A 26,077-nucleotide genomic window follows, 5' to 3' on the forward strand; every position below is an offset into this window, starting at 1 on the left:
AATCAAAGGGATTAATGGGAATGATGTCATCCAACCAATAGAAAGAAGACAAGGAAGGAAGGATGACATCATGAGGATGAGGTAAGCATGACATGGGAAGGAGGAGGTGTGGTGGCTTTGTAACCACACAAATCCAAGGGCAAGAAGGTACTTTACTAAATCAAAAACAAAACCAAATCAACCAACCAAAAGATCAAGACAAGGCAAAACACAAAATTCTTCTTCTTCTTCATGAAGCTCTCGGGTTCTCCTCTTAAAAAATGGAAGTTCAAGCTCCTCCACTTATTATTTAGCAAGGTAATTATCTAAGCTTCCCCATGGATAGTTACATACTTCCTATAAGTTTAAGCTTCTAATTCCAAGCCAATCTTTTTCTATAAATCATCAAAGAAGATGGTGAATAGTGTTTTCAAGAACTAAAAATTGTGTTCTTGAAGTTTTGTTTAGATTAAGCTTGGTTAAGGGCTTTAAAGGTGATTCCAAGCCATCCTCTTGATTCTCCACTCTCCAAGGAAGGTATAAACTACAAACCCTAGCTTTAGTTTTGAGTAATTAGGATTGAATGTGTTTGATATAGCATATGTGAGGCATGATGCTTGATTGGTTGAAGTTTGGTTGAGTTTGTAGAGATTAGTTGGTTTTGTTGTATTGTTGGAGTTGTAAATCTTGGTAATTAGTTAAAGAACCTAAGTAAAGCTTTTAGTTCATGTGAGGAATAAGTATAAATGGTTAATATGGATTTGTTGGGGTGGTTATGATGTGATAAGGATGGATATTGGTTGTATGATTGATTTGGGGTTGATTTGTGGTTGGTATCGAGTGGTTTAAATTTGGGAAATCGCGTAAACATAGCCGTCGTAACGTCCGATTTTCTTTGGACTGTTTTTGTGCATAGCATTAGGACCCGAGAACCCCCTGCTAGATTGTGACCACTGCCATGTTTAGATAGCTCATGTTACGAGCTTCGTTTTGATATGTAGTTCGTTCGATTCCGATTTACGGTTTAGGAGAAACGACCGTTTCAAGTAACGGCGTTTCACGAACGAAACTTTTTCCCTCGCCTTACTTTGAAATGTAGGTTAAAGACCAAAAAGGGTTAATTAATGCATGAAACATTTATGGTAAGTGTTTTAGGCAGTTGGTAAGTCACTCGCGAAGGAATCGCTTTAAAACTCGTAAAGGTTAAATTATTAAAAATGGTGGAGCCGAGGGTACCCGAGTGACTTAAGCGAATCAGTGAGCGCAAAACAAGCGTTAGAGTCTAAGTTAGTTAAAGTATAGATTCACAAGTGACTTTGGTTTAATTCCAACTTACTTGTTGTTTATAGGTTACCAGACTCGTCCCGAGCCATTCGTAACCCCCAGTCGCTCAGGCAAGTATTCTATCCGTTATACTGTTGTTGTGATGTATACACTTGTATATGCATTATCTTGCGATAGATGCATGTTGGTTATTTAGCAAATTCTTGCGATATATTGTAGCATGTGATATGGTATATATGCATGCCTGTTTCATATTCTTGAAATATATATCTGTTGGTTCAGTTGATAATACCTATGCTAGAGGATAGCGGTATCTTGCATATACCCTTAGTATAGGGACCCAAAGGTGAAAATATTTTCTAAAACCGGGAGTCGAGGATCCCGAGTAATCTTGTATATATGGATATGGATATATATATATATATATATATTTATATATATATATGGTTATAGTTTTCCAAACTATTAATCGAATAAGGTTTATTCGATAACTTTAAACTTTATTTTATTATTGAATATTATTTCGAATATTATTCAAGGACTTATGACTCCTTTTATTTATTTAAATGAATATTATTTTGAATATTCATTTGAGGATGTATGACTCCTTTATTTTATTTAATGAATATTATTTATAATATTCATTCGAGGTATTATGACTCAGCTTATTTTATTTATTGAATATTATTTGAATATTCATATGAGGATCTATGACTCCGATTATTTACGGAAATATATTCTTTATTTTATTAAAGAATAAGGTGTAAATAATCAAACTTATTTTCGATTATTCAAATAAAGATAATACTTTCATATAAGTATATCTTGGGTTATTTAATACTCGTATCAAGTATAAATTTAATACTTCTACTTCAATTATTTTTATAAAGATTATTCTTTATGGGAATATTATTTAAAATAATAATATTCAGTCATTTTCTAAAATATTCTGGGGACTGATTTACTTCATTAAATCAGCCTTACTCCAAACACTCTTTAAAGTGTTTTCGAGTCTTCAAAATGATTTTTAAAAGTCAGAGCGGATCCCAAAAACTCATTTTTATATTTAAGATCTTCCTTTTAAGGGGATTTAAATACTCGCTCAAAACCTGGGGAATCCGGCTCTGTGGTGTATTTTATATTCGCAACAAGGTTGCAGATTTGGTAAATGAATTGATTACTTGCCCAACGTTCGGGAAGTAAGCCCCTCTCATTGAGTCGGCATAAGCGACAGGCCGAGGTACGGTCTATTATTGTGTAAGTGGCTCAGTGGGAGTCCATCAAATGCATAGGTGGCTGAGTGGCAGTCCAGCATAGGTCTTAATTATGACCAGGGTGATGACCAGTGGGGAATTCGTCCATCTACTAGTAGAAAAGGTTACTTATAGGTATCTTTGCCTGATCAGCGAGATATCGGGTTTATGCCAAAATTCTTTTCCTTTCCAAAATTCATTGGATGTTTCGAACTCTGTTCATACTTCACATAACAGAGGTTCCAGGAAATGTTTAAAGGGATACATATATGTGGTTATATATATATCGGGACTAAATAAAGTATCTCATAACTTTTTCATTCAATAATATTTCAAAGATTGAATCTATTCAAGTCTTATCTTGTGGTCTCATCAGTGGGATGAACTTTTGAAACTGATTATAACTTGAATGGTGGTAGTTCAAGTAGTATTGGGAAAGATATAAGTATATTGGGGTATTTGGTAACCTCATCTTTTAAACTTATATCTAATTAATAATTGTCTTATGAATGACAAAGATTTTCAGAAAAACGTTGAGACAAGGTTAGATATATGAGATCACCTTGCAACGATATTTTTATACAGTTATACACTGGGACTTTGTGTATATTATGCATGGAAGAGGACTTCCAATATTTTGAAAAGTATATATGTATATATACTGAATATTTTGCGACTTCATCGCATTAAGATATCAAACTTGGTTCATTTCTTTTGACCAAGACTTTCATGAGTATTATGAGTAGGCTCATATATGGTAAATCATTATACATATTATTTTGGTGGGCTCGCTGCTCACCCTTGCTTTATTTCTTCATCACACAACAACAGTTAGGAAAGATGGCCAGACTCCAGCAGACCCAGCGCAAGCGCGTGGGAAGCGTCCCGCGTCTTCCCGTTGATGTTGTAGCTGCTATAGCTGCAGAGGTAGATCTATTGTAGATCAGACCATCTACTTTTGAGAATCAATTATGTATAATTATAACTTGTGGCAGATAATGGCAATTAACTGTAAATTTATCAAGTAATCATTTCGGGTTGTAATAACTTTTAAATTGTGGATTCAAAGACTTGTACTTATTTGAATTTCATCTCTGAGACTATAACGGGTTGTGGTGTATGTTAGTGTGGGGTCACAGCATAAGGTTGGTTATTATTAATTAAGTGAAGTGATATTGTGGAAAGAAAGACCGTGACGACCCGGATCCCCGACCCCGGATCTGGGGGTGTTACAGTCGCTCAGGCAAGTTTTCTACCCGTTATACTGTTGTTGTGATGTATATATGTATATGCATTATCTTGCGATAGATGCATGATGTTTATATTAGCAAATGTTGCAATATATTGAAGCATGCTGCTATGGTATATATATGCATGTCTGTTTCATATTCTTTCCATATATAATTGTTGATTCAGTTGATAATACCTATGCTAGAGGATAGCGGTAACTTGCATATACCCTTAGTATAGGGACCCAAAAGGTGGAAATATTTTCTAAACCGGGAGTCGAGGATCCCGAGTAGATTTTGTATGTATGTATATATATACATATATATTTATATAAATATATGGTTATAGTTTTCAAAACTATTAATCGAATAAGGTTTATTCGATAACTTTATTTTATTTAATGAATATTATTTTGAATATTCATTCGAGGACTTATGACTCCTTTATTTTATTATTGAATATTATTTGAATATTCATTTGAGGATGTATGACTCCTTTATTTTATTTAATGAATATTATTTATAATATTCATTCGAGGTATTATGACTCCGCTTATTACTGAAATATATTCCTTATTTTATTAAAGAATAAGGTGTCAATAGTCAAACTTATTTTCGATTATTCAAATAAAGATAGTACTTTCATATAAGTATATCTTTGGTTATTTGATATCCATTTCAAGTATAAGTTTTAATACTTCTACTTCGATTATTTTTATAAAGATTATTCTTTATGGGAATATTATTTAAATAATAATATTCAGATATTTTCTAATATATTGGGACTGATTTATTTTGTTAAATCAGCATCACTCCAAACATTCTTAAAAATGTTTTGCGAGTCTTCAAAATGATTTTTAAAAGTTAGAGCGGATCCCAAAACTCATTTTTATATTTAAGATCCTCCTTTCGAAGGGGATTTAAATACTCGCTCAAAACCTGAGGGATCCGGCTCTGTGGTGTATTTTATATTCGCAACAAGGTTGCTGTTTTGTTAAATGAATCGATTACTTACCCAACACTCGGGAAGTAAAATTCTTGGAACAAGTTAATCCATTAACAGGCATCGCCTGGGAAATATCGGTGAGTTCTCCTTTCCAACTAGATACGACTTCTTGGTGGAGCCGTATCAACAAGTTTCTACTTGGGGAAAGGGGGAACGAGCTTTACGTTTCAGAGTCATGGATTTCATCTGAACTAGGAGTGGCGTAAGTGGTCGAGTGGCGCCGGCCCAGCCTTTTTATATTGGCCCAAATGGCCTGGAAGTTCCGCTAAGGCGGTCCATTCCTTAGGAGTTCAGTGTTCGGTTGACAAGTAAATCCGACAGGTTCTCCTCTACATGTAGAAAATGGTGGGGTTGTACTACTACGACTGATCATCGTAAGTGGTCTTCCTGGCGCGGCAAACTCCCGTAATGAGTTCATCATCCAATTGGATATTTCTGCAACACTACCCAGAGCACTTCGATAGAAAGGCTACGGCTGGGCGATTGTTGAGTGTTGGCAGGGTCAAGTTTTCAAAATGATGTTTGCATCAAATGAAGTATCTCGTAACTTCATTTTATTTTGATGATATTTTAAAGATTTAATCTATTCAAATCTGGTCTTGTAGTCTCATCTACGTGATGAACTTTTGAAACTAATTATAACTTGAATGGTGATAGTTCAAGTAGTATTTGGAAAAGATATAAGTATATTGGAGTATCTTGTAACTTTATCTTTTAAACTTATATCTAGTAAATGATTATCTTATGCATGACAAAGATTTTCAGAAAAAAACGTTGAGACAAGGTTAGATATATGAGATCACCTTGCAACAATATTTTTATACAGTTATAAACTGGAACTCTGTGTATATTATGTATGGAAGAGGACTTCCAAGATTTTGAAAAGTATATATGTATATATACTGAATATTTTGCGACTTCATCGCATTAAGATATCAACTTGGTTCATTTCTTTTGACCAAGACTTTCATGAGTACTATGAGAAGGCTCATATACTATTAATCATTATACATATTATTTTGGTGGGCTTGCTGCTCACCCTTGCTTTCTTCTTTCATCACACAACAACAGATAGAAAAGATGAACAGAACCAAGCTCCCGATTCGCAAGCGATTAAGAGACGTTCCGCAGTTTTCTAGAAGCATTGATGCCGCCGTAGCTGAGGTAGGAACTACCAATAGGCTAGGCTTTCAACTTTTGATGTACCAGATTTATTTATATTTATGAATTGTAATAATGGCAAAGAAATGTAAATTTATTCAGAAAACCTTTTAAGGTGTATTGGCAGATAATTGTGGAATAAAATGACTTGTGGTTATTTTTGGATGTTCATCTCTGAGACTATAACGTGTGGTGTGTGTGTTTATTGTGGGGTCACAGTACAGAGTAGTTGAGTAATTATTAAGATTGGGTGTTATTAAGGGAAATGGAACTCGTGACGACCCGGATCCCCGACCCCGGATCTGGGGGTGTTACAAATAATGATAATAATAACCTTTGAAAATACGAGATATTACATAAAAGGTTCGGTAGGCTGGAGTTCGGCTCGAAAACTCGAATGAATTCACTAAATATTAACCAAAATTCGAAATATGATCGGTTCGACTCGAGTTCAGCTCGAGTTCGGCTCGAATTCGGCTCGAGTTCGGCTCGAGTTCGGCTCAATAATAAATAAATAATATATAAAAATATTAAATATTTATGTAATAATATATTTATAATAAAAAATTAAAAATAATAGAGGCTCGATAAGGCTCCCGAACCTTACGAGCCGAATAATTTGAAACTCGAGCTCGGCTCGGTTAAAAATTTGAAAAGCTCGAGCTCGACTAGATTATTTTCAAGCCGAATTAGAATTTTTTACGAGCCGAGCTCGAGTAACTCATGAACAGTTTGGCTCGTTTACACCCCTAGGCCCAACCACAAAGGCCCAAGGCTCGTCCGCGGCTTCGAGACTTCACGGATAAGACATCTCCCTAGCCAAGGATAACCCTCTGTAATATCCGGGATATCGCGTGTAATTATTTTATCAATAAATGATTTTTATGTAATTATTACGTGAATTTTGGTGAATTATCTGCTGATCGATAATAATATTTAGATATATATATATATGTGATAAAATGTGAGTGTGTTAATTTTATTATGTCCAGAATAAAATATAGATAATTAAGGAATTTTTCTGGTAATTTTTGGAGTATTATATGATTTTATATTGATTTACGAATTTATTAATTTATTTTCTGAATAATTACAAAATTATTTTATAAAGACGTTTTTACAACCCGGAACTCTTCCGAAAACTCTTACAGTTTGGTATCAGAGCCACGGTTTAAAGTCACTGCCACAAGCCTAGATTGTCGGGAAGGGGTAGAGGGTTAGGATTAGTATTAGGAAATAAAGAAATAGAACGTCGAGAAGTCGAATACGACTAAATAGTAGGCTTTAGTATGATTCGTGCCGAGATTCGAGATTCTTATTTAGCAACGTGATTTGCAGATAGCAGCGATGGCAGATTCCTTTATTTCGATATTATCTGATTATTCGGAGCCTTTTGTTGGAGGACCGTCATCTGATCCACGTCTTGCTCTTCCGCCAGTGTCAGCCATAATACCTGTTGCGATAGATGCACCAATACGAACTATTCTACCTCTAAGTGTGAGATTACCTATTCGAGGACCTCCACCTGTTGACTCCGACTCTATTGGACATTCGGCTGCAGGTGCGTCTTAAAATTTTTTTGATTCCATTATAAATCAGATTCTCTCCTTCCCTACTTGTGAATTTTCCTATCTAAACATTGTTTCTTTTCTCGGTGATTCTATTGGACGATTGAGGCAAACAATGCATATGTGTTGACTATTTGTCTATATGACAAAAGGGTTTGGTGGGACGCCACCGAATTATGTGTTGTGAACTATGTGGTACTAAGACTGGCCATCTTATGTACTTGTATGGTTGCTCTCAGTCATACCTACATCTTCTTCACTATTCCTTTTCATTCCATTTCCTTGATTTTGAAATTTCATTTAGTATTCTATGATAATGAATTTCTTCAGTAATCTCTAGTATGAGGTTTTCTTCTGGAACGAGAAGCCCTGTTGGCATGGATATGGGGATTTCAACACATTATCAGGACTATAGATGTCGACAGAAATGCGAAGGAACTTTGGAATGAGATACAGGTGACTCAGGGAGCACTTGAAACTAGATGGCAGAGATGATATGACAACTGATATGTGTATAACAATGTGGGATATATAAAAATCAGATGTTTGGTGGGAATATAAATAAACAAGACTTGTTAATTAATGGATAGACCTGTTGTACCTTTGCCTTCAATAAAACATTTCGTGCTTGTACCACCAGACTTTGATATAGACCAATGTCTTTCCTTTTTCAACATTGTCAATACTTTACTATACCTATTTTATCTTACTGCACCAGATATGCAATTTTGTGATAACATGTACCATTTCCCTTAAATGTTTACATTTTGTAAAGAAGCATGCAATTTACTTAGTTCAACTATTGAAAATGTTTTCAAAAAGAGATATTTCTATTTTACAAAATCTTTTCACAAAAAAGGAGTATGTTTTAAAGGCTAAAGAAATTGTTTGATTCTTTACAGAAAATGTCTACCAGAAGAAATACCCGTTCTACCAACAACCAGAATGAAGAACCCAACAACAACAACAACAACGACAACACCCAAGGCAGCAACAACCAGAATGCCAACCCAGGTCCCATAGACCCAACTGTATCCCAGATTCTTCAGATCTTGGCTCAACAAACAGTTCACCTAACTCAACAACAACAGAGGCAGACCAACCCTCCGGTAACCTTTAAGACCTTTCAGGCGGTGAATCCACCAGAGTTTAAAGGTTCCGTAGATCCGATTGAGGCAAGGGTTTGGTTGAAGGAAATTGAGAAGGAATTTGCCTTAGTCAAGGTGAGGGAGGAACAGAAAATGGAGTTTGCAAGTTACTGTCTGAAGAATGAAGCCACCTACTGGTGGGAAATTGTTAAAGTGTTGGAATGTACTGATGATGTTGCGTGGGAGAGATTCAAGGAGTTGTTTCTCGAGAAGTATTTTCCTCAGTTTGTTTAGGACCAAATGGAATTGAAATTTCTGGAGTTAAAGCAAGGGAGTATGTCAGTGACAGATTACAAAAGCAAGGTTGAGGAGTTGTCCAGGTTTGTGCCATCCTATGTGGACACTGATAGGAAGAAGGCTAAGAGGTCTCAGCAAGGACTCAAGCCATGGATCCGAGGGAAGGTGGTCATATTTGAATTGGACACGTATGCGGGAGTTGTGTAGAAAGCTATGATTGCGGAGACAGAAAGTGAAATGTCCCAGAAGGAGAAGGAAGGTAAGAAGAGGAAGTTTGAAGGAGGTGAAGGACAATCTCAAGCAGGGAAGTTTCCAAATTTCAATTAGAGGAAAGGCAAGTTCCAGCCCGGAAAAAATTTTAATAGACAGAATCCAGGAAATGGAGGACAAGTTAACCGTCCAGCCAGTGGGAACTAGCCAACCCACTAGAGGCCAGCTATACCAGATTGCCAAGTATGTGGAAAGAAACATGGCGGAATTTGCAACAAGTTGAATGTGGTATGCTACAGATGCAACCAGAGGGGGCACTACTCAAGGGAGTGTCGTAATCAGCCATCCAGGGAGCCAGCCAACAAGGATCAGCCTACCAGGAATCAGGCAGGAAAATAACTAGCAATTGGGTATACTTGTTTCAAGTGCGAAAAGCCAGGACACATAGCAAGGGATTGCAAAGCACCAGTTCCAGTCAATAATACACTGCGAATCATGGGAGCCCCTCCAGCGGTGAATGAACCTTCCAGAGCGAGAGTTTATGATATGTCTGTGAAAGATGCTATCCTGGACACCGATGTTGTGGCAGGTACGCTTACTGTGAACTCCTTATGTGCTAAAGTGCTAGTAGATTCGGGATCAACTCGATCATTTATTTCTCAAGATTTTGTTGATAAGTTAAATTTCCCAATTGAATTGTTAAGTGAGCTTATGACGGCAGAATTAGCAAATCAGGAACATGTATCTGTGAACGTGCAAAAACTGTGAGATTGAGATTACTGGCCATAAGTTTGATGCTGACTTGATACCATTTAAGTTAGGAGAGTTTGACGTTATTTTAGGAATGGATTGGCTATTCAAGCACGATGCTCAGATAGACTGTCATAATAAGAAAGTAATACTGAAGACACCATACGAGAAAGCGGTGACATTTAGAGGCCAAAGATAAGCGAAGAAGTTCTTGACGATGATTCAAGCTAAGAAACTATTACGACAAGGATGCGAGCATTTCATCGCCTACGTGGTAGACAAAAGTCAAGAACAAGTAAAACTGGAAGATATTCCTGTGGTAAATGAATTTCCAGACGTATTTCCAGACGAACTACCAGGACTTCCTCTAGATAAAGAAATTGAATTTGCAATCGACTTAGCACCTGGAACGGAACCAGTATCTAAGGCCCCGTATCGAATGGCGCCTGTTAAAATGAAGGAATTGGCAAAGCAATTGCAAGAACTGTTGGAGAAAGGAGTGATTCGACCCAGTGTATCCCCATGGGGTGCACCGGTATTATTTGTTAAGAAGAAAGACGGAAGCATGAGGCTATGCATCGACTATCGAGAACTTAATAAGCTTACGATCAAGAACAAATATCCATTACCTCGAATTGACGATTTGTTTGACCAACTGAAAGGAGCCAAATATTTTTCTAAGATTGATTTAAGATCTGGATATCATCAATTAAAGATCAAACCTGAAGATATACCAAAAACAGCTTTCAGAACAAGGTATGGTCATTATGAATTCTTAGTGATGTCTTTTGGGTTGACCAATGCCCCAGCAACATTTATGGACTTGATGAACAGAATTTTGAAGAAATATTTGGACAAGTTTGTAATTATGTTCATCGATGATATTTTGATCTACTCCAAGTCAACGGAAGATCACGCAGAACATCTAAGGACGACTTTGGAGATTTTGAAGAAGAAGAAGTTGTATGCCAAGTTTGTGTGAATTCTAGTTACAAGAAGTTCAATTCTTAGGGCATGTAGTGAGTTATAAAGGAATCAAAGTGGACCCAGCGAAGATTGAAGCTATTACGAAGTGGGAAAGGCCTAAAACACCAACGGAAGTGAGAAGTTTCTTGGGATTAGCAGTATATTATCGACGATTTGTTCAATATTTCTCAAAGATTGCGACACCTTTGACAAAGCTTACAAGGAAAAGTGAGAAGTTATGGAACGAGAAATGCGAAGAAAGTTTTCAAGAATTAAAGAAGAGACTGATCACGACACCTGTTTTGTCACTTCCAGATGATCAAGGGAATTTTGTTATTTATAGTGATGCTTCTCATAAGGGATTAGGTAGTGTTTTGATGCAGCATGATAAAGTTATTGCATATGCGTCGAGACAACTGAAACCTCATGAGTAGAAGTATCCTACTCATGACTTGGAACTAGCGGCAATAGTATTCGCCTTGAAGATTTAGAGACATTACTTATATGGAGAAAAGTGTGAGATCTACACTGATCACAAAAGTTTGAAGTACATATTTACGCAAAAAGAGCTCAACATGAGACAAAGAAGATGGTTGGAATTGATTAAGGACTATGATTGCACGATTAACTATCATCCAGGAAAGGAGAATGTGGTGGCAGATGCATTAAGCAGAAAAGAAAGATTGAACATGTTGACGATACCTAAAGAATTACACAGGGAATTTCAGAAATTGGATTTGTAAGTCAGAATTTGCAAACCTGATGAAGTAAAAATGTATAGTATGACTTTCCAACCAGAATTGTTAAAGAAGATAAGAAAGTTCCAAGAGGAAATAATGGATCAGGATATCAATCGGTTGGTTGGAGACGAGTTATGCACCCAGAAGGACGCTCAGGGTATTTTTAGATTTTCATGCAGAATTTGGATACCACCAGTGGCAGAACTGAAGAATGAAATCCTACACGAAGCTCACAATTCAAGGTATTCCATTCATTCGGGAAGTACCAAGATGTACAGAGATTTAGAAGCAAATTATTGGTGGCCAGACATGAAGAAGGAGATTGCGGAATGGGTTAACAAATGTTACACGTGTCAGAGAGTTAAGGCGGAGCACCAGAGACCGAGTGGATTATTACAGCCACTAGAGATTCCAGAGTGGAAGTGGGAGCACATTGCTATGGATTTTATAGTTGGGCTTACCGAGGACAAAAGCGAACCACGATGTTATTTGGGTTATAGTGGACAGACTAACCAAATCAACGCATTTCTTGTCTATCAATGAAAGATTTTCACTGGATAAGTTGGTCCACATGTATTTGAAGAAAATAGTAGTTCGTCACAGAGTCCCTGTGTTTATTGTATCTGATCGAGATCCACGATTCAATTTGAGATTTTGGAGAAGTTTTCAAGAATGCTTGGGAACCAGGTTGAACATGAGGACGGCTTATCATCCGCAGACAGACGGCCAAAGCGAGAGAACGATCCAAACAATTGAAGATATGTTACGTGTTTGTGCCATTGATTTCAAAGGCAGTTGGGACGAGCATTTACCTTAGTAGAATTTGCTTACAATAACAGTTATCACGCCAGTATCAGAATGCCTCCCTATGAAGCTCTTTATGGACGCAAATGTCGATCACCAGTATATTGGGACGAAGTCGGAGAGCGTAAAATACTTGGACCTGAATTGGTGCAGCAGATAAAAGAGGTTGTGGAAGTCATCCAGAAAAGGCTAATTGCAACATAGGATCGTCAAAGGAAGTATGCAGATCAAACCCGAAAGGATATGGAATTTGAAGACGGAGATCTAGTGTTATTAAAAGTGACACCGTGGAAAGGATTGACTAGATTCGGAAATAAAGGAAAGCTGAATCCTAGATACGTTGGACCTTTTGAAATTCTAAAACATGTCGGCAAGGTAGCTTACGAATTGGCATTACCCCCACACATGGAGCATATTCATAATATTTTTCACATATCAATGCTTAAAAAATATAATCCAGATTCTAAGCATGTAATTGAGTATGAGCCGGTAGAACTTCAGGCAGATTTATCATATGTAGAGAATCCGATAGAGATTCTAGAAAAGAGAGAAAATATATTAAGGAATAAAGTTGTAAAGTAAGTAAAAGTATTGTGGAGAAACCCAAAGGTTGAAGAGTCAACCTGGAAACTAGAAAGTGATATGCGAGAAAAATACCCTCACTTGTTTACTTATGAGATTCTGAGGACAGAATCCTTTTAAGGGGTGGAGGATGTAATATATCCGGGATATCGCGTGTAATTATTTTATCAATAAATGATTTTTATGTAATTATTACGTGAATTTTGGTGAATTATCTGCTGATTGTATATATGTGATAAAATGTGAGTGTGTTAATTTTATTATGTCCAGAATAAAATATAGATAATTAAGGAATTTTTCTGGTAATTTTTGGAGTATTATATGATTTTATATTGATTTATGAATTTATTAATTATTTTCTGAATAATTACAAAATTATTTTATAAAGCCGGGAATCGCCCAACCTCAACCGTTTTTACATTTTTACAACCCGAAACTCTTCCGAAAACTCCTTTCTAACCTAATATGATCGTTCCGGACATTTTCCATGTTTTGACTTTTTCGATCCGGATTACGGTTTGACCCGTGCGCGGCCCGACGCAAGATTTTTGATACAATAATCATTTCGGTGAATCAACAAAACCCGTATTCTCGAAAGACGGGATAATATTACATTATTTTCGTATAAAGTGTTTTATAAAAAGTCCGGTTGGGATAATTATCCGATACAAGTATTAAATCGGATCGTTTTTACAGTTACTAAGTGGCTAAGTAACTAATTTAATGATCCAAAATGATCCAGAATGAACCAATATTTCGTAAATATAAATAGCATATTTCTTATTTCATTTTATTCGTTTATTCATTTACAACCAGTAAAAATACAGTAAATACAGAGAAAAACCCTAGAAACCGATACGTTCCTAAGAATCAAACGCACAAACGAAGGCGTTACCGAACTCCGATTCAAGCGTGCGATATATCAAAACGAAGCTCTCGAAATATAGAATCATAATCAATCATCAGTTTTTACCCAGAAATCAAGGTATTTTTCTGATTTAATTATTTTAATTCAAATTAATTATGGATTAAAATATGAATTTTTGTTCTTGATGTTTTTGATATGATTTGATGGCATAATCGTGTAGATTATTTTTTCCTGGTCAATTTGGTATATTATATGTTAAATTTGGAGTTCAGTAACATGGTTAAATTTAAGTTTGATCTTCAAATTAATAAATTAGGATTTGAATGTTTGAATGTTCTTGATTAATAATTGGGAACTTCTAATCTGGTAAACCTGGGTTCGATTGACCGGTACCAATGAGTAGATCGTTTAAAAACGATTCGATTCATATATAGAGTTGTTGAGTTGGAAGCCCGAATGAGATGGCCGGAAAATTGAAGTTTTTCGCCAGCAACAATGGTTTTTTGATCGGAACCTGTAAAACACGAAGGATTGAAGTTCGATTTCGGTACCAATGTGTTTCTGAGTTATCTGGGATCGAGAAAGGAGCGAAAACCGCATCAAAACGGTTGGATTTGGTGGAGTACAAGGCATGGCCGGAAGTCGGGGCTCGCCGAAAAAGTCACCGGTTTCTGGGCAGCCCAGATTCCGGCGACTTGTTCTTGGCTGACCCGACCTGGTTCCTTGTGACCTGTTTTTCTTAGAATCCAACCCGGTTTTGATCCTGTGCAATCCTAATTCCAAATATAGTTATTGTTTCTGAATTCTTTTAATTCAAAAAATTGTTTTAAAATTTTATTTTAATTCTGAAAATTCATTTTTAATTATAAAAATCTATATTTAATTCAGAAAAAATTATTGTTAATTCTAAATAAATCTTAATTAATTAATTAATTAATTTTAGTTAATAATTAATTATTTAATTAGTCAATTAATTTAAATATTAATTTATTAATTAATTTAATTACTTATTAATTAATTTTAATTAATTATTTAATTGGATTTAATTATTTAAAAATGATTTAAAAATCCCGAAAAATAATTTTGAGCTTTAAAATATTATTTTAAATTATTTTCAAGGCTTGATAATTATTATAAGACTATTTTAAAGCCAGATTCGGGTGTTCGAACCCTATTATTTAATTATAAAATGATTCGGAGTCCCGTTTAAATTCTGAAAAATATTTAAAAATTCGTAATAAATACCTGGAACATCATTTTAACCCGAATCTTCTTTGATTAATTATTTTAATTAAATATCTTACGTGTTACGTGTTATATGTGATCTGATTGATGCGTAATATGATTGTACGTGCATTGTTTGACTGTTCCTGCTGTAACTTTTAATCCGTACATCGGATTTGGGTGAAACGAAGGGTAGATAAAAGCTTGTATCAAAAAGAATGAGTTGAGAAATAGTGTTGATGTGTATGTGTAATGTTTAACAGAGGAAGTGAGACGTAGAAAGGGAAAACATGTAGTTAGTGGGTGGGAATCAATTGATAAGTGCTAGTAAAGTAAAAGCGAATCGATAAGGCAAGTGTTTCTTTTCCTCTTGATTATATTGCAAGTATTTTGGAACACTTTTCACTATGTCACAGTTACTTTAAACGGTTATTATTCTATATTGCAAGTACTTTGAAGTACATAACCCAAACCCTGATTCTTATTGATCTCGAGCCATAAGCCTGTTTCTTCATAAACCGTTGATTGTTGAATTCACATATACAAACCACACCTATACAATAGTATTCCACAGATACATGCCTACCACATACTGAATCCTGATACAAAATTACTTATCATACTAACCCTTATATCTTGTATAACAGAAGACCAACTGTTGTAACTCTTGAACCCTTGGGTCTTCTGTTTTCTGATTCTTTCTTTAATTGAAACACAACCTTCATGATATCCTGGTTATTTCATGAGATTACAAATCATCCTACATTTCAAAGTAAATGTTGTTTATGATTCAACTGTTGAGTTACATTGCTTATTACATTGTGATTCTAGAATTGGATTGTTTTTAAATATGGACCAGATTCGTGGTCGGACCAAATTTGTGGTCATAATAGGCCAATGCGTGCCTTGGATCCAGTATATAGAGCAAAGCTGGGAGCCTTGCTCGGGGTTAGTGTGTGACTGATCAACAGTCTAACCTTGGTTTTTAAATGAAAATGAATATCCAATTATAATCATTACTTATCAGTAAACCTGATTCCTTATATCATTTCAATTGATCATTGTTAATCTCAATTATTGTCTTTGTGACTTACTGAGCTAGTTAGCTCACTCTTGCAAAACTGTTTATATTCTTTTCCAGTGAAAAAGGAAACTGGTGGTAGCGAGGATCCCCAGACAAGTGTGCGATCTAGGTATCCAGGTTGAATTGGAATAGACTAGCAGATGTTTGGCTTGGTTGTGTTTATAGTTTGTAATAAAGTTGAAACTTCCAATGTAAGATAAATAAACTGGGTTTTGGTACGTTTGTATAATAAATAAGATCGTGGCTTGTGGACATACTTTAAACTGCATCGATTCGTAGATTATGGTAAGTAGGGTCATTACATACCTATATATTCTTATATTCATAAACAGGTTTAAATATAATGTGTATGTGTTGTGGACCCCCAAACTTCTGACCCGGGTTTGGAGGTTGTTACACCCTCCGCTACCAGCTGTTTATCTAATCCGTGGACACAGGTACAACCGTGGTTCACCCCAAATGTTGGACGCATCATTGCCCCCGGATAAAGAGCCCCTACCGGATTGCAGGACAAGTGATCACAAGTTTTTGGGTGCAAAGTGCAAGAAACTCCAAAGTCTCCCAACGAGGACACCCGTTGACTACAGAATCAGAGTTTTCAAAGCACACACCAGATTTTACCCCACATCCCCAATGAGGACACTCATTGACTATAGGAGGAGGTCTTCTGTTCAGACATACCCCTGGAGGTCTCTGACTATGGACACCGCCTTCATGTGGTTGCATTACATGAATGAGTTCTCCAATAGAGCACCTGCAGCAAACAGGTTAGTAATAATAATCTCCTTACTCCTTGAATCATCCATAGAACTCGTCCAAGCTACAATGGTAAAATTTCATGCAGGTCATCTCTTCTACTTAGGACGCGCCCTAAGACCTTCCATAAGAGGGGGGCTAACTCAGGGAATTACTCAAGTTCCCTTTTCAAATTTGTAATAGGGCGCGCCTCCTACATACATGAGGGCGCGCCTTGTTTCTTTAAATCGTTAAGTATTGATCTTTTTGTACTCATAAGAGTGCGCCTCCCTGTATCTGTAGGGCGCGCCTACTTCCTCCATAGTTAAAGATTTGCCTTATCTTTTTCCTAATTTTAGGCATAAATATCCAATTTGGACCAATTGACCTGATTTTGATACGAACAATACTTAATCCAAATTTTGGCCATAACACAATACATAAATAAATAAGTATATGAAATATAATGTGACCCGTATTTTGCATAGGCACTCATGCTAGTCATATATTATTATTTAAATATTTAATTTATTTTCAATTAAGATTTTGATTAATTTATCAGATTTATTCATCAAATAATGTCAATTTTCAAATTTGAAAACATCTGATATTCCACAAAGAAAATGAAAGCAATACATCGAAATACACAAAAATATTCTTAAATTTCAATAATATTTTCAAATGGACAAAACGAATCAAAAGACCCACCCGTGCTGCACAACGCGTTGCAAGTACGCATTAACATCAGCATTCAGAATTGCTAAATGTAAATCTAGTCCATTCTCTCACACTCTTTCCTCACCTCTTCACTCTCTCTCCAAACACAAATCTATCTTTACCTCTCTCTTTCTGACAACAATGGTAATAAAATCCCTTTATTCCCATTCTACCCCTACACTCCTCTTCATCGTCCTCCTCTCCACCACCACTCCCACCCCATCTCTCTCCCTCAACCTCACCGCCATCCTCTCTCCCTACCCAGATCTCTCCCTCTTCTCATCTCTCCTCCTCTCCACCGCCGTCTACGACGATCTCTCCACCGTCACATCTCTCTCCCTCCTTGCTCTCCCTAACTCTCTCCTCTCTTCCCCTCCTACTAACATCGCCGACATTCTCCGATACCACGTACTCCACCAATATCTCTCTCCTTCAGATCTCCGTCATCTCCCTCCCTCCGGCCGTCTAATCAGCACTCTCCTTACCACCCAATCCAACTCCGTTCCCGCTTCCGTTAACATAACCCATGACATTAACACCAATTTGATTAACATAGCTCCTTCCGATAACGAAGCGAGTAACATCACAGTCACTTCCTGTGTTAAATCTATTCCGTACAATGTTAGCATTTTTATAGTTAATGCAATGATGATTCCCCCTACTGTGGATATAATGGCTTCGGAATCACAACCGCCATTAGGTCTCAACATCACCAAGGCGTTAATTGACGGTCATGATTTTAATGTAGCCGCGTCGCTGTTAGAAGCTTCCGGAGTCTCTGATCAGCTAGAATCCGACGAAAAAGGCGCCGGAATCACACTTTTCATCCCCACCGACGACTCATTCGCCGATCTACTACCCACTGTAAAAATACAATCTCTAACCGCGGATAAAAAAGCGGTTCTGTTGAAGTACCATGTGTTACATTCATATTACACGCTCGGTTCACTTGAGTTGATAGTGAACCCGGCTCAGCCGACACTAGCCACTGAATTAGCCACTGCGGGAGATTATACGTTAAATATTTCCCGGGTTAACGGGTCGGTTGCGATTAATTCGGGTTTGATCCAAGCTTCGGTGACCCAAACTGTGTTTGATGAAAAGCCAATTGCGATATTTGGGATTAATTCGGTTTTATTGCCTAAGGAAATTTTCGGAGATACTCCGATAAAAATGACCACACCATTGCTTAGTGCGCAGCCAGGGGCAGTGGTGCCGCCAGAGACGAAGACGGAGTTTGAATCGCCGAGTCAATTGTCAGCGGTGGATGGCTCGGATGCAACTAGGCGTGTAGGGTTGGGAAGGTACATTGTTGGGATGTATTGTATATCAGTATTATTTTATGTGATGGTATAAAATGGAGTTACTTTCCTAATCTGTTGTATAATTTTTTATTTTTTGTTAGGAGTTTTGTTTAGATTTAGCTTCTGTATGATTGTATCTTATGTAATATGAAATTTATATATATGGATATGGATTTATTAAATTAATAAAATTGAATATTTTTTAAACTAATATAGAACTATTGATTATTATTTACTGAATAAAGGGAAGAATTCTATGGTACAGTTGGTAAATTTTCTTCTTTTTTTACTGGCACCACTCGTTTCTTACCATACTCGGGGGAGAGGTTTTGGAGTCAGGGCTCAGGCCTATTGATTGTATTTGATTCAGAAAATGCATGTTGTTGTGTACAACAAAAGATTTTTCCAAAACTCAAACATCTACCCCTATTTCAGTCCCTGTTCCTCAGCCTATCCCTGTCCCGAAAAGGCCCATTATTGATCTGACAGAGAAACAGGACGCGCCCAAGAGGCCAAGGACAGATGGCGCGCCTTCAGGCTCTTCTACTGCCTTGAATTGTCTAGGGCCACTAGGCTCCCTTCATATTACAGATGAGGAGGTGGAGCAGTGGCAAGCCATGAGCTTGGAAGATGCCACCAGGGCTTCTATCAAAGCCTCATGCCAATTATTCATTTACTCCAACCAAGTGGTGGATAAACTTCTAGAGGAGAGGGCGCGCGCCATAAAAGGCTGCAGGGTGACAACAATATTTTACAGAATACTTTGGAGGATAAAGATTCCCTCCACGCCAAGGATATCAAAGCCAAAGACTCTGAAATCTCCTTCCTCAAAGATGAGGTGGCTAATCTGACCTTCCAACTAGAGATTGCCAATAAGAAGGCTACCTTTCTTCCCACTGAGCTGGGAGGAGCCAACCCGAGGATTGAGTACCTTGAAGAGCAGCAAAAGAATGGGTGGCCTGTGGAGAAGAGGGATATCACTGATGAAGCCTTTGTCAATGGCTTTCACTTCTATAGGATTGGTTTTGTGGCTAACGATCTTGATTACACTTTTGAGAAGTTTGGGGAAGAGACACTGGCCGAGATGGTGGAGTTTAAAAAGGAGTATGATGCAGAGATCAGAGCAAGAAGGGTAGAGTTTGGGCTGGAGGAGGAAGAAGCTGAAGACGCGCCCACTGATGAGGCCTCTAAGGACGCGCCTGAAGTCGACCCTATAATTCCTATTTAGTCTATTCCCCCAACTGAGAATGTCGCGGGCGCGCCCTTACCTTCTTGTTTGGTCTTGTCTTTTAATCCTGGTTTTCTAAATACGTTGAGGTGCCGGCCCTCTTTTAATGTGGTGGAAAGTTGTATGATTATATGTTTTGCTACTCTTTAATTGGCACTATGACAATCATAAGGTTTCATTCCTTTCAGTATGCATATAAGAGCAGATTTTCTGCGAAAAAGTTTCCAAGTACCTAGTATATGGTGCGCCATAAGGGGTAAGTCACACCTTAAAAGTAAATATTCTCGTATGGTAATTTTTTAAGGATAAAATTTGTTAAGGCGCTTCCACCGTTAGGGCGCGCCTTTTTTTATAGAGGCCTTTGTCTTAGTTTTTTCCAGATAATCTTATACTTTTATTCTTGCTAAGATTTTATAAGTATACAAAAGTTTATGGCGCGTTCTTTCCTGAAGGCGCGTCTCTGCATCTCGATCACGGGTTAACTTAGAACATAATATTTCCCCAATTGGGCGCGCCTTACCATAGGGCGCGCCTCTGGTTTTTAACAGATTTTCTTACAACTTCTAATTTAGAGGGCATATTCCTTAGTACAATAATGGAATTTTGCTGTCATATCATATCATGGATATCTTTTGTTGGTGAATCACAAATAACTTTTTCTGTATTATGAAGGGACTTTGTTATTAGGGCGCGCCCTAACTTTCTCTTACAGTTTATATGCCAAGCAAATAAAGCAATTTGAATCAACTTTTTCTTTTTATTAATAATGCGCTCTAGTGTAAAATTTACACCAGTCCCATGACTACTATGCTCTGTGGGGAAATTATTTGAAAATTTTATCCTTCTGCTAGCTCCAAGGTTCGTAGTCATGTATACTACCCTCTAGGCTAGGAGGAATTTATTTGCTACTTGCCTATTACATAGGAATTAATCATAGAAAGGAGGGGGCCAAAGCCACACTCTACTGATAATATTTCCGTAAGTGCTGTGCATTCCAAGCCCGGGCAATAAGCTTGCCATCCAAATCTTCCAAGCGATAGGTTCCCTTCCAGAATATAGCCTTGACCTTGTATAGTCCCTCCCAGGTAGCTCCAAGCACCCCATGCTGAGCTATTCTGGTATTTGGCATGACTTTTCGCAACACAAGATCTCCCACCTTGTAGGACACAGACTTCACCTTCTTATTAAAATACCTTGCAATTCTCTGCTGATATGCAACAAGCTTCAGCTGAGAGTTCATTCTGGCTTCGTCCAGCAAATTCAAGTGGAGCCTTTGGTTAACTTCTGCATCTTCCTCAACAAACAAATCCCTTCGTAGAGATCCGACTCTTACTTCTACGGAAATCATAGCCTCATACCCCTACGTCAGCAAAAAAGGGACTCTCCCGTGGTCGATCTAGGAGTCGTGTTGTAAGACCAAAGGACCATGGGCATCTCCTTCGGCCAATCTTCCTTCTTTTCTTCCAGCTTAGCCTTTAAAGTGTGTTTGATAATCTTGTTTATGGCTTTTGTCTGACCATTGCTTTGAGGGTGGTAGACCACCGCAAAATCTTTCTTGATGTTCAAGTCTTCACAAAGCTTCCTTAGCTCTTTACTGTCAAACTGCTTTCCATTATCTGAGATAAGTTTATATGTGATTACGAACCTGCAGACTATGGAGTTGAAAACAAAGTCTTTGATTTTCTTTGTCGTGATTGTGGCCAGTGGCATAGCTTCCTCCCATTTTGAAAAATAATCAACAGCCACCACTGCGTACTTCACACCCCCCTTGGCCTTAGGCAATTCTCCAATGAGATCAATGCCCCACATGGCAAAAGGCCAAGGACTCGCCAGCGAAGTGATAGATGTTTCCGGGGTATTGGAATAATTTGCAAATCATTGGCAGCGATCACATACCCTAACAAACTTGAAAGCATCTTCTTTCATGGTTGGCCCGTAATACCCTTGTCTAAGGACTTTCAATTGCAACGAACCACCCCCCGAGTGATTGCCACAAATTTCTTCATGCACTTCCCAAAGGATATAATTCCCTTCTTCCAGATCCACACAGCGTAACAGTGGTTGATTAAAACCTCTCTTATACAATACCCCATCATACTCAACGTACTTCGCAGCCTGGTAGCGAAGGCATCGAGCCTGTAACTTGTCTTCTGGAAAAGCTCCCATTCGAATATAGTTATGAATGGGGGTCATCCAATTTTCTTATGGGATCTCCTGTGTCTAGAACACCCCTACTTCTGGAATACTTGGGATTTCTTGGATCCCCAAAGGAATTTTCCCAAGTTGGACACTGTCCATTTGCGACCCCATCTTTGCCAAGGCATCCACATTGCTCTTTTCTTCCCTCGGTATACCTTCTAGCCTGGCACTTCCAAACTTTTCCAGTAGACGCTGCACACATCTCATATATAACTCTGTCCGAGATTCTCGGGCTTGGAAACCTCCGTTGACTTGGTTTACCACTAACTCTGAGTCACTCCGAGCGATTTCACAACCCCCACTTCCAGAGCTATTTTCAAACCATTAATTAATGCTTCATACTCAGCATCGTTGTTAGTGACATAAAACTTGAAATGAATGACACTCATCAAACGATGTCCTTCCGGGGTGACCAAAATAATCTCGACTCCTGCTTCATTATTATTCACGGCCCCGTCGACGTGCAAGACCCACCAAGGGTGTGGGAACTCTTCTCTCATGTCAACATGAGGATTCCCCTGTGAGGAAGGTTCTTCCAACACTGTAGCCTTATTGTCTACTTTAGAGTCAAACTCAAGTATGAAATCAGCCAACGCTAGTCCCTTTATTTCTGTTCGAGGGCAATATTCTGAATCAAATTGTCCCAACTCTATTACCCATTTTAGCATTCTTTCTGAGGATTCTGGTTTATGTAGAATATGCCGGAGAGGATAAGCGATGCGGACCTCTATTCGGTGAGCTTAGAAGTATGGCCTTAATTTTCGTGCCATAAGGATAAGGGCGCACACCAGTTTCTCCATGCTGGTATATCTAGTCTCTGCATCTAGCAACCTTTTGCTCATATAGTACACGGGCGATTGGTGACTCCCTTCCTCTTTCACCAACACCGCGCTGACGGGATATTCTGAGTCTGTCAAGTAAAGAATTAAAGTTTCCCCATCTTCTGGCTTAGCCAACATAGGAGGATTTTCTAACTGCTCCTTGATTTTCAAAAAAGCCTCTTCGCAATCCGGGGTCCACACGAAATCCTTCCTCATTTTTATAAATGCCTTAAAGAATTCCTTGCATCTATCTGAAAACTTTAAAACAAATTAATTCAAAGCCACAATCCTTCCCGTCAGGCTTTGCACTTGCTTAACACTAGTGGGAGATTTCATGTCCAACAGAGCTTTGATTTTCACCGGGTTCGCTTCAATCCCTCGGTGGTTAACCATGAATCCCAAGAATTTTCCTGATTCCACGCCAAATATACATTTCTGAGGATTCAGCTTCATCCTATATTTTCTCAAAATATGGAACATCTCAGACAAGTCTGTTATGTGATCTTCCGCCCTCTTAGATTTTACAAGCATATCATCTACGTACACCTCCATCGTCTTCCCGATTTGCCTCTTAAACATTTTGTTCACTAATCTTTGATAAGTGGCCCCAACATTGATTAGACCAAACGGCATCCCAATGTAGCAATAGAGTCCTCTATCAGTAATAAAAGAGGTGTGCTCTTAGTCAGGCTCGTACATGGGGATTTGATAAGTTTGTCCTCCCGTAGCATCGACCAACTGGTCAATTCTTGGTAAAGGGAAGCTATCCTTCGGACACGCTTTGTTCGGATCGGTGAAATCCACACATGTTCTCCACTTACCGTTAGGTTTTTTCACTAACACCGGATTTTCAAACCAATCGGGGTAAAACAATTCCCTGATTAATCCAAAATCCAAGAGTCTATCTACCTCTTCTGCCAAGGCTACATCCCTTTCTCCACTTACGTCCCTCCGCTTTTTCCGGATCCCCTTATGCTTAGGATCAATGTTCAAACGATGGCACATAACTTCCGGTCAATCCCCACCATATCCGAATGATTCCACGCAAATACATCAAGGTTTGCCAAGAGAAATATTGAAAGCCCTTCTTTCAATCTTGGAGTCAACTGAGATCCAATTCTCAGAACTTTACCTGGATCTTTTTCATTAACAGGGATTTCAATTGTGTCTTCCACTGGCCCCATCTTCTCCGTTGGTATTGGTATCCACAGATCTAAGTCGAGTTGATTACGATCCTCATCATTTTGTAGAGAAAGCGCATTCTCTTGAAGAGGAGCATCAACTTCTATAGAAGGCGCGCCCTGTGTCATAGGGGCATCAACTTCCTTTAAATTTCTAGAGGATTAGGGGAAGCCCTCAGGGAGAGGGGCATCTACCTTATTCACATCTTGTCCAAGACTCTGTAAGATATCAAATCTTCCTTCGAGTCGTTCCCCTGCTTGGACTATGTCATTGGGGGTCTCTTCTTCCTCCAACATTTCAATCCTGATTGTGTCTTCTAAGAACAACATCGCTGGAGGTAATTCAGAGGGGCGCTCGTTTTTTTGATCGACATAGGAATGGACTCAAATTTCCTCGATCGGCTGTTAGATGCTTTTCTCTCGCTCATCATCCGACGCATCTTCGCTGTGGGCATCATTTCTCCTAAACCCCCTCATGGCTTGCTTGTAACATTCCCGAGAGTCATATTGAGAGCCCTTTATGCTGCCCACACTATTTGGGGTTGGAAACTTGATGGTAAGGTGGTGGATCAAAGTGATGACCCTCATTTCCCTAAGAAAAGGTCGTCCTAGCAACACGTTGTGGGATGACTCCTGATTTAGAACCTTGAACTCGAGCATCTTTGTGACGGACAACGGACTTTCCCCCAAAGTACACGATAATTGATCTCATAACTTTAACTCCTGCGCCAGAGAAACCATTGACCCGAGAATCTTCTCCCGACATATCCCGATGAGGTAGCCCCATCTTCTTAATGGTGCTGTAGTAGAGGATGTTTGTCGAGCTTCCATTGTCTACGAAGGCTCTATGGATATTCTTGGTCCCGATCTGGATAGAAATGACCAGTGCATCATTGTAAGGGTGATGTACCCATCGGGCATCTGCTTCCCTGAAGGTGATGTCCATGGACTCAACCTTAAATACTTTGGTTGCCGAGTTTTCACCCTATGATTGTCGGTTAGAGGTCTGAACCGGGCTTCCCTTGCATACCTTGCCAAGGCTCTGTTACTGCATTCCATCCCAGGATCTCCTCCGTAGATTATTCGGATGCTGCCATCCCTGACAAACTTATTTTCTTCCAGAGTTTCGTTATTCGACCCCCGAGGGGCTTGTCCTCCTTCTTCCTTTATTCTGTCGGCGCCATCCTTATGCCTCTTTACTTCCTTCACCACCAATTTGCCAAGATATCCTTCTTTATAAGGGCTTCGATCTCATCCTTTAGTTGCCGACACTCATGTGTGTTGTGTCCGGATGACTCATGGTATTCACAATATTTCTTCTTATCTTTCCTTTGCTAAGATGACAGAGCCTCAGGTTTTCTAAATAGCCCTCTATTTTTGTTTACCTCAAAGATGTGTTCAATAGACGCGACCAAAGGCGTGTATCTGCCCATTCTGTTGTCATAGCTCGAGGGAGGGCTCCATTCTTTCCTTGTAGTCGTAGCATTTACTCGATTCGGGCTTCGACTACTCCTTCGGTATCTTGGGCTTGGAGATCTGTCTCTCTTCCTTGCTCTGCCTCTCTGACTTGTTTGCGAAGTCGGTTGTACCTTTATCAGAGATTGTTCTATGGCCTTAAATGATTCCGCCAAAGCAAAGACATCCGCTAGAGTAGCCGGGTCTTTTCCCTGCAAATGCTTCCAGAAATCGGAGCGACCCTCAACCATGCTATAAAAAAACTCTTTGAAGCTTCGTCCGAAACACCTCTTACGCTGGTGGACTCAGCGTTGAACCTTTTAAAGTAGGATGTCAAGCTTTCA

At 38.4% G+C, this 26,077-nt stretch overlaps 2 protein-coding genes across 2 annotated transcripts; one reads left to right on the forward strand and one right to left on the reverse strand.

Moving 5' to 3' along the window:
- Positions 1 to 17,584: 17,584 nt before the first annotated feature.
- LOC141667414 (fasciclin-like arabinogalactan protein 4) lies at positions 17,585 to 18,920 on the forward strand. Its single transcript, XM_074473906.1, has one exon. The coding sequence runs from the start codon at positions 17,687 to 17,689 to the stop codon at positions 18,899 to 18,901; it is 1,215 nt and encodes a 404-aa protein (XP_074330007.1). The 5' UTR covers positions 17,585 to 17,686; the 3' UTR covers positions 18,902 to 18,920.
- Positions 18,921 to 22,297: 3,377 nt separating this feature from the next.
- Positions 22,298 to 22,944, reverse strand: LOC141665942 (uncharacterized). The gene is made up of 2 exons (XM_074471928.1): positions 22,573 to 22,944; positions 22,298 to 22,468 (listed from the first exon to the last, which is right to left on the reverse strand). Exons 1-2 carry the CDS (start codon positions 22,942 to 22,944, stop codon positions 22,298 to 22,300), a joined length of 543 nt encoding a protein of 180 aa, XP_074328029.1.
- Between the last annotated feature and the right edge of the window lie 3,133 nt (positions 22,945 to 26,077).

The sequence above is a fragment of the Apium graveolens genome, chromosome 6, assembly GCF_009905375.1.
Source record: "Apium graveolens cultivar Ventura chromosome 6, ASM990537v1, whole genome shotgun sequence".
In the NCBI taxonomy this organism is placed as follows: Eukaryota; Viridiplantae; Streptophyta; class Magnoliopsida; order Apiales; family Apiaceae; genus Apium; species Apium graveolens.